The sequence below is a fragment of the Nilaparvata lugens genome, chromosome 8, assembly GCF_014356525.2.
Source record: "Nilaparvata lugens isolate BPH chromosome 8, ASM1435652v1, whole genome shotgun sequence".
Lineage (NCBI taxonomy): Eukaryota > Metazoa > Arthropoda > Insecta > Hemiptera > Delphacidae > Nilaparvata > Nilaparvata lugens.
Window position 1 is genome coordinate 35,236,836 of NC_052511.1, and position 16,224 is coordinate 35,253,059.

Here is a 16,224-nt window from a genome sequence, read left to right on the forward strand (position 1 = left end):
GATATAGGTGGAAATTATTGGAAAACTGTAGCTGATTTTCACCAGCAATCCTTCTTTCCAACTAAATGGTAAAAAAGAGAATAAATCCTTTGTTTAAACTATTTTATGGCTCTTTATGGATCTCTGTGAGCCTTTGTATGTAAACAAATAAATAAATAAATTTTAATTGAAAGCATTCTGCCTTCTTTAGTACCGTACCTCTGAGCAATAATATACACGGTTCTATTTTCTGCGTGACCAATATTAAAAAATTATCCTGACTATTGTTATATTTATTCATATCGTTCCAGTATAATACAATATCATTTCTTCTAGGGTTATTCCATTATTTTCATATGAATAAGTTTCTGTTCAATTTGGTTAGTTCTATATATTAGACAAGTCTACTCATTGGTTAGATACATTGAGCACTTTGCAAGAATCGACTCAACAGTTTCGTTGTATAACGCACTTTTGTCTGAGAATTTGGATTGTTCCTCAAAAATGTCTCGTTCCACTTTGTTTTATTCCTTCGAAATCACAATCCACTGCTCCTCACGAATCTGAAAAAGGAAAGAACAATTCGATGAATAGGTACAATATGAATTATCTCCCATAAGTAAAAATGCCTCAATCACAATTATAGGCTACTGTATAAAATTGAACCACGAATATAAGTAATAGAAATTGAAGAGAAATGTTTTTGGATTAGTTATGGAAGATTTATCTTCGAGGTTCCTCAACGAATCAAGACAAATAGGTAATAATAATACAGTATTGAAGAATATTAGATCCAGATTTTGGCAATCACACATGTGATAGAGCTAGCTAGACAAGGATACAATTGGTGCAGTAATTGACAAGTTTTAAATTTATTTATTTTATTTATTTATTCTAATTTTAATCCTTGACCAATATAGAAGGCTTAACCAATGGGTTTTACCTTCACAAACGATATTCTTATCAATTTAAGTCAAAATAGAATAGCTTATTAGTCTTTAACTAGGTGCTATAAAAATCAAGAAAAAAAATTATTCTAATTTTCATGAAAAAGCACTGAATGGAAGAGAAAAACTATGGATACTCCTTGTAATATTTCTCTCTAATATAACTTCTGAGCAATTCAAAAGATAGTGTAAAAATCTATCCTCTGCCAGGATGTGATGGCAAACAGATGAAATTTTCATTTCAGTCCCACCGTTTTTTTAACAGCTCAGTTTGTTTCAAAACAATGGTAAGATGATATAAGGGATGATTTGATAAGGATGGGTTATAGAGGATGAAGAGGATTTATAGAGGATAGAAATGATTGGAGGAATGTTGTGAAGGAGACCAAAGCCCACAATGGGCGTAAGAGCTATAGAAAGAAAGTTTGGTTCAATCTTATAATAATTTGATACATTTGAGCGAATTTTTCAAAAATAGCACAGCTTTTATTCAACCTTTCATTTGCTTACAATCACCTTATTCATTTATGATGGTGAATATTACTAGTTTTACCCTCTTAATGAAAGGCATAACAGGCTTACGACCGAAACTCCCTCAAGAAATTCATACAATTTTTATGAACTGTATTTTGTCAGTTCAAATTCAGCTCATTCGTCAACCTTCAAAATTCAAAATTCTCAAATAATTATTCCTGGACCAAAACTCAAGTGACGAAGCAGTGTGTGATTTTATAACTTTAACCTTTGGAAAACATTGAAATTTTATCAAAATTTTGGAGAGAAATAGTACAGGTTCAGCCTAGTTTTTCCTCCATAATTATATTATATTATGATTGTAGTGTCTTGTACAATGAATGAATGAATAAATGAATAAATACCTATATGTCTCTTTTGCAACTGATGTGCATAGGTATTGCCAAACTTGATAGATAGGTAGTCTAACTCTGCTACGATCACCCAAATTCTATCTCGTTTGACAATGACCCGTTTTCGAAATTGAAATTTCATTCGCCATTAATAATTTTACAAACATTTCTACAATCACAAAATAATAACAGTAATAGAGTCAACAAAAGTAAACAATTTTAGAAGTATACAGTAAAATAGAATTAACAAAGATATGTTAATAATATTAATCAAAGTAATAATAAAAGTTTGGCTATACTGGCAAAAGTAACACTTGAACGCCAGTAGTGAGTTCAATTTAAAAGTTATCAGCCTGTATAATATCTACAGATGGAAATAAATTGGAAGTTGCATTTGTTCAAATGCTAATTAATGAATAATGATTATTAAACGAAAATCCCAATTAAATGCTGTAAATCACCCCAAAGACTTCTGCTAGTGCAAATATTGACAACAGGGTAAACAGCTATATGGAAATTCGATGAGCGCTACTATACAGCAAAGCTAGTGGACAAACTGTCTACTAACGTTGACTATACAGGGCTGACAAATAATTTTTGTATAGTAGTGCTCATTGAATTTCCATCTAGCTGTTTGCCCAGTTGTCAATATTTGCAGTAGCAGATGTCTTCGGGGTGATTTACAATATTTAATTGGGATTTTCGTTTAATAATCATTATATAATATAATTTTCATCTACAAGAACAAAAAGAGTAGAAGTTGAAAGTTGTTATTAAACAACAGGGTAATTTGCAGAGAAATGCAAAATTAACAAATTGCTTTGTTGACCGAGCGAAGTGAGGTCTAAGAATGAAGTCGACGGTTTTGCCAAACTTGATAGATAGTCTAACTCTGCTACGATCACCCAAATTCTATCTCGTTTAACAATGACCTGTTTTTGAAATTGAAATCTCATTTGCCAAATAATTTTACAAAAATTCCTACTATCAAAAAATAATAACATTAATTAAGTTAACAGAAGTGAACAATTTTAGAAGTATACAGTATAATAAAATTAACAAAGATAAGTAATAATATTAAGCAAAGTTATAATAAAAGTTTGGCTATACTGGCAAAAGTAACACTTGAGCGCCAGTAGTGAGTTCAATTTAAAAGTATTTAGCCTGTATAATATACAGATGGAAATAAATTGGAAGTTACATTTCTTCAAATGCTAATTAATGAATAATGATTATTAAACGAAAATCCCAATTAAATGCTGTAAATCACCCCAAAGACTTCTGCTACTGCAAATATTGACAACAGGGTAAACAGCTATATGGAAATTCGATGAGAGCTACCTTGTATACAGCAAAGCTAGTACCGTAGACAAACTGTCTACTAAACTTAACGTTGACTATACAGTAGCCTACTTCCCGGGCTGACAAATAATTTTTGTATAGTAGCGCTCATCGAATTTCGATTCTCGCTGTTTACCCTGTTGTCAATATTTGCAGTAGCAGACGTCTTCGGGGTGATTCACAGCATTTATTTAGGATTTTCGTTTAATAATAATTATATAATATAATTTTCATGTAAAAAAACAAGAGAGTACAATAATTTGAAAGAGTTAAGTTGTTATTAAACAAAATTAACAAATTGTTTTGTATTATACAAATAGCTATTTTTGTGGAATAGTTGACCGACCTCTAGAGACCAGTGGCGATGTGTGGCTTGGCGGTGGTGGAAGCGATCTCGGACAACCTGACATCGATGGGGATGCGGTCGTCATAGAGGGTGGGCGCCTGCAGTATGATGCCAGCTGTACCCACCAGGACGGCCAGCGTGAAGATCCACAGGAACAGCCGATCTAGCACCATCGCCACATATTTCCAGTCCTCTTTCACCTGGAATTTATCAAATGAAATCAGAAAAAAATTATTACTGCATTGAAGATTGAACGTTCAATATAGTTCAAGCAAGAGGATCTAAATCGAAATAGCACATGCAGACGAACGAGCTGGTCAGGAGTTCGTGTAACACATACCAATTCCAAATACAGAGTGCGGCAACGAAGCTTTCTTTTCTAAAGTAAATAAAACTCTTTGTATGAATCAGGAAGTTTGTATCTATTTTTTTTATAATGTAAACACATATATAAAGTTTCGTTTCAAATAGTTTTGAACATCAAATCAGGTAGGTGACGTCCCCCATACACTGAGTAAACCGATTTTTGGCGCTATGTTAGCAATTTCCTCCCTGATATTGGTTTTCAAATCTTGTAGGGTCCTTGGAAGGTTCAAATGAACAAGGGATTTCAAAAACCACCATAGTAAAAATCATAAATGGTTGAAATCGGGAGATCGGGCTGGCCACTCCAAATACCTCCTAATTGAGATGAGGCGTCCTGGAAAGTATTCCCTCAATTAAAGTCATGTCCAGAATGTTCCTGCACAATTGCCATCTTGTATGGATGGAAATGAAGATTTTAATGAAGAGTTCGTCTCACAGAACGATCGGAAAGTCCAAGAGCAGACGCATGTTTGCGTGCAGAACGCTGTGGTGATCTTAACAGTGAAACTCTTGAAGCCTCAGGTTACCTAATGGGCCGAGGGACTTCAGTTCTTCGTCTTGTTCCACTTGAAATTTGTCTGAACGTAGTGACCCACGTGCCAATTGATTTCCGGTCAGGGACAGTAGCTAAAGGGGCTAAATTAAAGCGATTTCGAAATGCGCGCTGGGTTGTGATCACAGAGCATCCACACGAAAAATAAGTCTCAACGGCAAATGCACGCTTCTCATTGTTCCAATGCATTATGGCAAATGAGCAAGTCGGGAAGAAAATTTTATGATCTGACCTCTCTAACAAGTCCAAATTTGCTCTACTGCGACATCAGCTGACTGAACGTGCGTTCACTTTAAAAAAGGAAGTTTTGCTGCCGCACCCGGTATTATATATTCCTTACTCTTTCCTGCCAGAACTCTGACCCGATCCACCTTCAATCCTAGAGAACAATTGGTATGAAAATCAACAGAAGCTTTAAGAAAAAGAAAAGGAAGGAGAATGAGGAAATCGTGTTTATGTGTGTGAATGATGAGTAATGAAGGTATTTGAAAGTAAGAAAGTACTTTGGAAGAAAGATAGTAGAAGAAAAAGAGGAAGAGGTACAGGAGCAGCGAAAGAAGAAGAACATAGAGTCGGAAAAGAGAGAAATTGAGTAGGAAGTGGAGGAGGAAGAGTTAAGGAGAAGGAGAAGGAGGAAAATGAGATGGAGGAGAGGAAGAAGACAAATGAGTAGGAGCAGAGGAAGAAGGAGGAGAGGATGATGGAGGTTGAAGAGGGAAAGGAAAAGAAGAAGCAGAGGAAAGAGGATGAGAACAAGCAGTAGCAGGAGGAGGAGGAGGAAAAGAAGAGAAAGCAGGATAAGAAGAAGAAGAAGGAGCAGAAGATGGATGGAACGACGAGGAGGAGAAGAAGTAGAAGATGGTGAAGGAGGTGGAGGTGGAGAAGATGAAGGAGGAGGAAGTGAAACTGAAGAAGGAGGAGGAGCAGGATGAAGAGGAGGAAGAAGAAAAGGAGAAGAAAAGGATTGAATAAACACATCTTCACCAACCTTAGTAGAGTCCTCCTCTCGCTTAGTATGGTCGGCTATGAACCTGACGCCGTCGATAGCCTTGTGCAGCTCGGGACAGTGGTGCCAGTGTGTCAGCCTCCGACAGAGTGCCTCGTCTCCGCCCCCGGAGGCGGCAGTGTTGGGGGCGGGGGGTGGCGAGAGCGGGGGGTCGTCGTGGTGGTGGCAAAGGAGGGGTGGCAGGGGAGGGGTGCCATGGATTCGACACGTACTGCCCAGGCCGCTAGCTTCTAGTTCGCTGCAGAAACAAAATTTACATATTGTTACAAAAATTTAAATATTAATTTAAAAAAATACGAATGTTATTAAAGAAATATTCAAGGAGGTGGTATATTCAATAATCAAGTACAGTCCGGGTCCTGTAGGTTTGCCTATCGGCGGAGTGCCACTAGACTACAATACTACCCGTTTAAAAACATCAAATTTTTTATTTTTTCAATAAAAAAAATACGAACGTTATTAAGAGAACATTCAAGAAAGAGGTTGGCCCATATTCAAGAATCAAATACAGTCCTGGTCCTGTAGCTTTGCCTATCGGCGGAGGCTCACTAGACTAAAATACTACCCATTCAAAAACATCAAGCCTTTTATGAAAATGTATCTTTCCATAAGCAACAGATGCCCTTTTGTATCTTCTCAAAAGCAACGTGTTGCATCCGAAAGTTACACAAGGAGCTTTAATGTATCTTTTTATAAGCAACAGATGCCCTTTTGTATCTTCTCAAAAGCAACGTGTTGCATCCGAGAAGATACACAAGGAGCTTTGATGTATCTTTCCATAAGCAACAGATGCTCTTTTGTATCTTCTCAAAAGCAACGTGTTGCATCCGAAAAGATACACAAGGAGCCTTTTGGAGTTACGTCCTTTCAGCACAACACAGCCTATCAGCTGACATTCGTTCAACATGCTGTTTCCATTGTTGGTGATACGTTGTAACTCTCTCTTCATGAAGAATCTTTGTGAGTAGGGAGCTTCCTTCAAGGGAGCTCTGTAGGGAGCATCTCCCATCTAGGGATCTATGTCACTGAAGCCTGATGTTTTTTGCAAAGCCGTTAATATTACCCCGCGAACCATACCTCGCCAATATGCCGTTACTTTCAATGTCACGGATGCAAAGCTACAGGACGCGTACTATAACGTTTTCGAATCATACAAATCAGACTACTATGTCGTAATTCAAGTAATTGAAAGTTTTATTTGAGGATGAACCATCATTTTCACAATACTTTTTTAGGTAGGGTTTGCAGTATGATTTGAGGATGAACTGTCTTTAAACCCTATTCTGGTTACACTTAGCCTACTCGAGTGGGTCTAATGGAAAAATAATCACTAATTATAATTGTAAATAAAGACAGATTCGGTGACAAACCGTGGCGTAAAGTCGTCGAGATGCTCCAGATTGGGGAAGACAGTGTCGTGTTGAGCATTGACATTTGCATTGTCGATGAGTTCGGAGGAGGAGGAGATGTGTCCGCCCGACGAGAACAGACCGCCCGCGTCCCGCAGTTCCAGTCCGTTGCACGTGCGAACCATGATGCGGTGACACGAGCCCGCTAAACTGCAATCATATCCAACAAATAATATTGATATGAAATCATGAGAATTGGTCAATATGAAAAACATAATTATTTGAATGTCATCTTGCTAATGACATGAAATCATGCGCATTGATTCAATTCAATTCAATTTTTATTTCCAAAAAAAATCATATACAATAATATCAGTTATACAAAATAACTAATAACAATAATAGTTATACAAAAACAAATCAAGGAAATATATTTTCCCCACTTAGACTATAAATCCGTGTGTGGGGAAAGAATTCCTATCTAGAAAAGCCTTAAGAAATACAGGATAATCGAAATCATTTCTTGAAAAACTTTTAAATTCCACTTTTTTTCCAAAAAAAAAACTTTAATTAAACAATATCTTCAAATGTAGAAAATAGAATAGGTTAAATCTATTACTGATATAGGTTGGTGCTATAAGGTCGAAAGAGTTAATAGAGCGCTGCATCAAAAACAAGAAACTAAACACAAGCAAGAAGAGAGAGAAAAAAAAAGAAAAAATAATGAAACACGGAAAAACTAATGGCTTATAACAAAATGAAAAATGGGAATATCTGTAGACAAATATCTAAGACGAAACCTAGGTGTAGGGTGAATTGACAAGGGCCTCCGAAGCATCCCTGCCAATGTTGAATAGCCATTGGACTATTTTTCTTCTGTAAACAGGTACACTGCGCCCCTCAGCCTCCTGGATTGATGTAGGCAAATTTCGGTAGAGGAGGAGCACAATGTGGAATGGGGTGTTATTTGCTGGAGCTTAAGTGGCTCTAGGAGTACCAAATCTGAAATTTAATCTATGTCTAGTTTGGTAATTGAGAATAGATGACATTTTCATAAAATTCGATGATAGATTATCATTCAAAACTGGCTGAAGGTGCGAACAGAACAAGTGGGTTTTGGTTTAGCTTTCATTTTCTGGATACAACAGGATTACATTGAAAGTACATAAAAAAGTAGTAACTTATCCAGTTGATTTATCTTTTGTCTTTTGAGAATTATCTTTCACGTCCTTCATGCGCCATCAAGTGATTTCAGCTGTATGTTTTGAATCTTGATTCTGACTTGTTTACTCGTAAGAAAGATAGAGGTAGGCTTATTCCACGTGCAATCGGGTGTTCGTCTCAGAAATGTTATGAAATTCATAGCAAGTACAACCCAAGGTCTATAAATACAGGTCATGACACAATCTCGTGATGCATTGCAAAATCGCCATTTTATGGGGTTCTAGTTCACCAATTTTCAAATTCATCAGCTGTTATCATTAGAGATTGAACAACATAATGGTCCATATGAATAAAACCAGAGCAAATGCTCATGAGCAAGAGCATGAAGCATAAGGTTTTGCTCATGAGCAAAAGGTAGAAGCAAAAGCATTTGCTCATTTTTATATGAATAAGCTTTACCCTATACTCTTACCTTATGCTCCTGAACTCTTGAGCAAATGCTCACGTATTTTAAAGATTTTTCATCAGCTGATTCGCTTTTGTAGCCTTACTTTGTTTTTATAGCTCACGAAAGCGCTAAATATGCAAGTATAGGGGGCACCGTTTGTTTTTGTGTCGTCTGCTCGGTTTTCTATTTAAAAAGAGTTTTAGGTTAGTTGAGTTTAGAATTTTGAAATAATAGCGTGAAAAAATGTCATCTCTATAATAATCTTTAGCATATTCTTATAATATCAATACCTTCTTATAATCGCCTACAGTCTCATCTTCTTAAATGCCTATTTCCTATTTTGTGATGGCTATCTTCATATCAGGTATCTTTTGTAGGAATAATGGTGATATATATGATGGTTGAATCTAAAAAGAGTTTTATAGTTCTCAACTATTGGTTGTGATCGTATCTGGTATAGTTTCCTCTTCCTCAAAGGAATTAGTTGAGCCATTTTACTATGAGCAAAAGGTGATTAATTGTATTATTCATACAATTTTGAGTAAAAGCTTTTACTTTTGAGAAAATGCTCAAAATATTTTTTTGATGAGCATGAGCGAAAGGTTTTGCTCACGTTTATTCATAGAAAATGAAGCAAATGCTCCATATTTTAGAAGTATAAGCAAATGCTCAACTTTATTCATATGGGCCAATGTGTTATTTTGTTATATTGTTCAAGGGATATTGCTTGGCCTTGAATTGTAAAATAAATTGTTCTGACAGAATAATAATATTTAGATTCCATTTAGGAACTGAGTTGTTGTTTTTAAGTTTTAATTGATTGGAACTTGAAACTCTTTTTGAAGTTGGCCTCGCATATTTCTGTCTTGTCCCAATGCCTTATGAATCATAATCATTAAGATACAAGAATAAGAACAACTTTTAATAATGCATAATTGAAGCATTTATTATTGCAATTTCATATAAAAAATTGAAAATCTGAATTCACAGGATATTGTTTTTAAAATGCATAATTTCGTTGCGAACAAAAATTGAATTAGATTGGATTTTCAAATGTACCGCCATAAAGACCCCATAAAATGGTTGCTCCATAAGGAACACGAGTGTCATGACCTGTATACATTAGACCTTGGTACAACCCAGTAACAGGTGTCACCTACCGGCAGAATTGAGAACTACACCAGTAGGCGATCCAATCCACCAATCAGAAGAGACTATGGGGAGCTTGGAGGCTTGGCTTTCTGCCATTGGTCCATTACTCACTCTATCATTCCCGTTCTCTAAAGGAGTGTATAGATATACGCGCCGCGAACATGAGCAATTCACTTTTAATCAGCTGACTATATCTGTATTTTTACAGAAACGGTAAGATACAGATATAAAAAGCTTGGCATCAGCTTATTGAAAGTGAATTGCTCATGTTCGCGGCGCGTATATCTGTACGCACCATTATACACACACACATAGGCTACTCTCTCTCCTTGAGTAGTGCTAACGGGATGAATATTATCGAGTATCATTCTCCAAGAATGGACCCAATACAGAATAGCCTATAAAGTGGTATTGATTCACATAATATAATATTACAAGTGCGGATCTCAAAACCAGGATATGCGGATAAAAACTAAATAAAATCCAAATTCTAAACTCTTCTAAATGAATAAATAAATTGCGGATCTTAAAAACAATATATCATGAGCGAACTCTCTAACTCGGGGGGCTCACCAGTTATAAGATTTTAAGATGAATCACCAGTTAAGATACATTCTAACTTCTTTCAGAATAATATACAGATTCTACCTTATATTGATATAGTAGGTAAAATGGTTACATTCATGAAAACTGCAGGAAATATTCTTCACACAAAATCCATTGCATTGATTTGCTTATGCAGAAGCTAAACAGTAATCGAAGAGGTTCTAGGCCCAATTCTTGTGATTCCTCATCATTCTATTCACATTCATAATATGATATATGAACTATTAGTTCTGTGAACAGTAGACCTCACGCAGTATTCTCATCCACAAGTACCTGATTGAAACTATAGACCTTATGGAAATACAGCAATAGACTGGCTTCTCCACATATACTGGCTTCTATAATAGTATATTTCGCACCTAGGGTCGAAAATGTACGTTTTCCGGCTCGAGATCGCGGTTTTCAAGTTCGAGACGAAGTCGAGAACTTGAAGCGTTTGAGAGCCGGAAAAACATTTTTGCCCATGTTGCGAACACTATTTTTCGCCACACCAAAAAAAAACTTCCCAATATATAAGAAATTGAAAAATAAATAAAATTCAAACAGCCTATTTTGATAGTTTGAATCTTGGTTATGACAACTTTCACTGTCAATTAATTTTAATATTACCAATTAATAATTTACAATAGTGACAATATTTTTATACTATTAATATTTCGAATAATTGTTTGAATTTTTATAGCTCGCGCTTCGTGCCTGGTGCAATATCTCATGGATAGATGGTTGAATAGAATTTTCATTACTATTTTGAAATAATGTGATTAAAAAATTAATATAATTGCATATTTCACAGTTTTGTCTCAAAAAATATCTAAAAAATTGATTGAAATTTAAATTTGGGTAACTAATATAAAAAATAGCTAATAAAAGTAGAAATTCATCGACAAAAAAAAAAATGTCATTGACCGAGGTTCGAACCTAGATCATGTTTGTAATTCACTGAGCTTTGAGTTCTGATGTATTACACCTTTACGCTCTCGGCCATTGGGTATTGTTGATTGTAGAGGCCTGTAAGTCAGGTAATGTATGTAGGCTACTATAATATAGTGTATAGCGGCAAACTTAAAGCCGGTTTGCCGGCATTTTCACAACAAAATATTGCTCTGAAATTAGTTAAATCATAGAGAAAACATTCGAAGATTCAATCTTGAGTGGGCCTAATGTTTTCTCTATATGGTTTGATATTGGAGAAAAATTATCTAAAAGTTTTAATAATGAATTACGGAAAAATTACCAGGAATTTTTCAGTCAAGGCTGAGTTTCACCAGTAGGCTTACCTTAAACTTCAGATCTCTGCTGTATTTTCCTATTATTATTGTTGATTGTATTGCATTAAGAAGTGGAATTCGATAATAAAAAAGAAACAATTATTACTCTACCTCACTTTTAAATATTGATACAATTATTGTACTTTGATTTCAAATTCGATTCTTCACTTTTAAATACTTGCGATACGTACCGGTACCTTTCTGACAATGGACAATGCAGCCAACATTATATTGTTGAAGCTACGGAGATATCAACGTATTCTATTGTTTGATATCAAAAACACAATAATAAATATTGAATTATGAAACAGTAATTTATAAAATATATTATAGACATGATACCGCGATTCACGATACATAATTATATAGATTATTACAGTCGTTATGAGATTATCTCTATGATTTTTGTGAGATCGGACACGATCAGCTGTTATTCAAGGTCATTTTACAGCCCTAGGGCCGTAAAGTTTCACCGGCCTGGTCGGAAAACAATCACTTTCGGCCTCCATATGACGCATGTAAACCAGCTCATTACATCCAAGTGTGGCGAAAACATATAAACATTCAAACATTTAAACATTTAGAAATGCCAAACCGTCGACTTGAATCTTAGACCTCACTTCGCTCGGTCAACTAATGAGTGTTTTAGAAACTAGGGAATGTGTCAAACTTATAGAATGGAATAGCCAAGCTCTTAGCTCTTCTATGATTTTCTGCTTGGTTGGCTTTCAGCTCAGAGAGTCACACTGCACACACAAGGTGGATTTAGCTTGTAAGGCTCTTATTTGTGCGTGAATGCATCCTGCCGTTCTTATACAAATGTATGGAAAAAAGCTCTTACATGGCACTATCTTCTAGATGAGAATTTAATAATGTGAATTAATATGAGTGTGCCGAACCTTCTCTTATCCATCTGGTAATGCGGTCGCCTCATGACAAGCAGCCTTGGGAGAATGTGGATGAAAACTCGCTTCACCCAGGGGGCCATTATGTGAGTCTGCGGCGAACGAAAGTGAACGTTCAGCACTACTACTGTAACGCATATACTGCAAACATATACACACACATACATTGACAAACAATAAATTCAATTAAAATAAGTTAATGTTAAGTATAGTATACAATTTACAAGTTACCACTGTAAGGATAGTATACTACTGCAAACGATATTAATACGACGCAAACGATGGATATAATTCAAATTATACTTATCATATTATAAAATTATTTTACAGTATCGTGTATGTTGTATGAAAATGAAAATAAATTTGAATTTAAAATAAGTGAACGTTTCATTACCTTAAGCTGGGTTTACACCAAAGTTGTCAACAAAATGTTAATAACTTAATCCTTATAGATTTTATCAGATTGAACATAACTTATCATGCACATGATGAACATTTATGTGTTTGTCAAGTTCCGTTCAATCTAATAGGATCAATAAGGATTAAGTTATTAACATTTTGTTAATAACTTTGGTGTAAACCCAGCTGTACTGTAACTCTTATACTACTGCAAACGGTATAAATACATCAATAAACAATACAATAGAAATCAAGTAAGTGAACGATCACTACTACTTCTATACCGCATATATTGCAAAAAAATAATTATCATATTGAATGAAAAACACTAAGAAATTGTCAAAAAACCACTGATTTATTGATAATTAGAAAGACCGGTTTCGGTTATTACACCATTGTCAATCTCGACAATTGGTGTTGGAGATTGACAATGGTGTAATAACCGAAACCGGTCTTTCTAATTATCAATAAATCAGTGGTTTTTTGACAATTTCTTAGTCTTTTTCATTCAATATGAATAATTACCACAATATAAACTTCTCAACTACACAAAAAAAAAATAATTATCAAACAATAGAGAAACAATAGCCCTGGTTGATTCATTCGTTAGTGCAGTATTTGCGTTACAGTGATAGTACTGAACGTTCACGTATCTAAGTTATATCATAGAGAAACAATAGCATAAGTAGATACCCCATGGTATAGGGCGTTTATGTCGCAACTTTTACTGTTATCTCAAGCCGATTAGTGTCGATTATTGTAGATTTTTACTGTTTTGACCGGGTAAGAGTGTATGAACGGCACAATATGACAGACTACCAGCGTCATAAGCTCCACGGGAAAGAACTACGTGAGCTATCGGCTTGGGATAACAGTAAAAGCTGCGACATAAACGCCCTATACCATGGGATATCTACTTATGCTATTGTTTCTCTATGATATAACTTAGATAAGTAATCGTTCAGTACTATCACTGTAACGCAAATACTGCGAAAAACGAATGAATCAACCAGGGTTTCACACATATCAGTATCAGAGTCCGGTTCAGTGTAAATATTCTCCTCATGAGCTCTAATGAGCACTCAGGCAGACCGAGCAAATATGAGTAATCACATTGGAATCCATGGGAAGTATTTTTCCAAGAGCCTTCCACGGACTCTGATAACTACTGATGTATATGGAAATCCACCTTGACACAACCAATTATGTTACTAGGATTTAAAGATGACTATCAACTTATTGTTCAGCTACATTATCACATCCATAATCGAGCTCTATCCACTTTACTTTTCAAGAAAAATAAAATAGTTATAATACTTTTTGTGTAGTTGAGAAGTTGATATTGTGCTAATCATCCATATTGAATGAAAAAGACTGAGAAATTTTCAAAAAACCACAGATTCATTCATACTCAGAAATACCGGTTTCGGTTATTACATCATTGTCAATCTCTGATAAACTCAGTTTATCAGAGTCTAAACTCAACTAAACCGGTCTTTCTGAGTATCAATAAATCTGTGGTTTTTTGACAATTCCTCAGTCTCTTTCATTCAATATGAATAATTACCACAATATCAACTTCTCAACTACACAAAATGTATTATAATTATTTTAATTTGTGATTGCTGTGTTGTTTGTGGAACTCTCCTCCACACACAGACGATTTATAATTTTTGTCTTTGTGGAGGAATTCCGTGATACTGAGTTTATTTCTTGTTTCACTGCAAAATACTTGAAAAAAGTATTTGAATTTGAGTTTGTATTGGAAAAGTAGGCTAATATTTCTTTGAAATGAGCCGAAAATAAAGGTTTCCACTAAAAATCTACTGAAAAGGTTTGTATTGCTCCAGTCTAGAAATTAACATAGGCCTACTCATGACTCTTCTTTCTCGTGACTCTCATAGTTTTCTCTTTCAGTCATAGTTTTCACTAAAATTAGAAAGCTCTACTACTACTAGGTTCTCTAGAAACTGAAGAATAGAATGTGGAAAGCGCTAGTACTATATTGTACTATATCATTCTAAAAGTATAGTAAATACTGTATATTTACAGTGATACAATTCTAGGACATGTCTACAATGTATATTTCTGGATATAGATATAGTGAAAACTTGTCCACTTTTCACGTTTCATTATGAAGCCTTCAATACGAAGCGAGCAATGAGAAATAGCAAAGATAGCTGTGCTCTTTCTTTGACAGCTTTTGTCTGTCTTGAACAATAGTTAGCAACAGTCTGCTCCTGTTGTATTGGAAAATAGTCGTTGCACTTCGTCAGAATCTCGATATTAAAAATCGCGGGCATAACTTCTATAGTCGTTCCACTCCCACGTTACCAATCATGGATGCAAATGATCATCGATATGATGGGGATGCCTATTTTTGTGAAAGTTCAACATTTTTCAACTGTGATGGTTTTCTAGAGGTAGAAAATAGAGAAATAGAGGGAGGTTTCACGTGAAGAGCTTCTATTATTCTGCAGGTTTTATTTTCTATCGTTTTTGAACTCTGTGAAACTGTGATTGCTATTCTACTGAGAGGTATAAAATAAAGAGAGGTTCCACGCGAAGAACTTCTATTATTTTGCAGGTTTTCATTTTCTATCGCTTTTTAGCTGTGAAACTGTGATTGCTATTCTACTGAGAAGTATAAAATAGAGGGAGGTTTCACGTGAAGAGCTTCTATCATTTTGTAGGTTTTTATTTTCCATCGTTCTTGTAACATTCGTCATAATAGAACCATTGTAGTCTTCAAATGATTTTGTAACAGTCAGTTACATATTTTTCTTTAAGATTAGTAACTTACAAATTAACCTGACTATGCATAAGAAATATAATAAACATTCTATTTATTATAATTATTCATTTTCGTATATTGAAATTGTAATAATAGCGGAATAATTGGACAAATATTATCTATCGTATTCTGTATTAAAGTCTTAACTGGATAGGTTGCATATCCTATTATTAAGTTAACTAATAACAAAGAAAATACAACGATTTTTATTTTATGATTTTTCTTTGAATTATCTTTCTAATGTTTCAAGAGAAAACTTATAACAATTGTATGACCCTATAGCGAGGTCCATGTTATAATGGCAGAGAAGAAAGATATGATAACAGTGTTGCCGAATCTCTGTCTGACCACGCCTTCTATAGAGGACTGCTGATACCCGTATTTTCAATGTAATATCAATTTTCCAGTCTTGTTTGAAAATAATAATGATATTCTCCAATGTTCTCTTCCATCACTTATTATTAAATTACTTTTTGCTATTAGAAAAAACGACTAGAAGTCAGATTTTTTACAATAAATGAATTAATCACTGTCGGAAGATCTCGTTGTCACAATGAGTGATTAATTCATTTATTGTAAAAAACCTGACTGTCAGTCGTTTTTTCTAATAGCAAAAACTGATAAAATATTTTTTTTCGCCAAGAGAAAATAATTTTCAATGATTGAATAATAAATTTTCATAATTGAGATTAAATATAATATATTCTGTTAATCAAGTTGATTTGACAACGTTGC

General features: G+C 34.8%; 1 protein-coding gene across 1 annotated transcript in view; it reads right to left on the reverse strand.

Moving 5' to 3' along the window:
* Nucleotides 1-348: 348 nt before the first annotated feature.
* LOC111048260 (acetylcholine receptor subunit alpha-like) overlaps nucleotides 349-16,224 on the reverse strand; it is a 492,391-nt gene continuing 476,515 nt past the window's right edge. The window contains exons 10-14 of the mRNA XM_039434650.1: nucleotides 12,291-12,477; nucleotides 6,775-6,963; nucleotides 5,387-5,642; nucleotides 3,480-3,679; nucleotides 349-542 (exon numbers count right to left, since the gene is read on the reverse strand). Of these exons, the coding sequence (XP_039290584.1) occupies nucleotides 3,482-3,679; nucleotides 5,387-5,642; nucleotides 6,775-6,963; nucleotides 12,291-12,477 (830 nt within the window). The 3' untranslated portion in view covers nucleotides 349-542; nucleotides 3,480-3,481. The remainder of the gene's footprint in view (nucleotides 543-3,479; nucleotides 3,680-5,386; nucleotides 5,643-6,774; nucleotides 6,964-12,290; nucleotides 12,478-16,224) is intronic.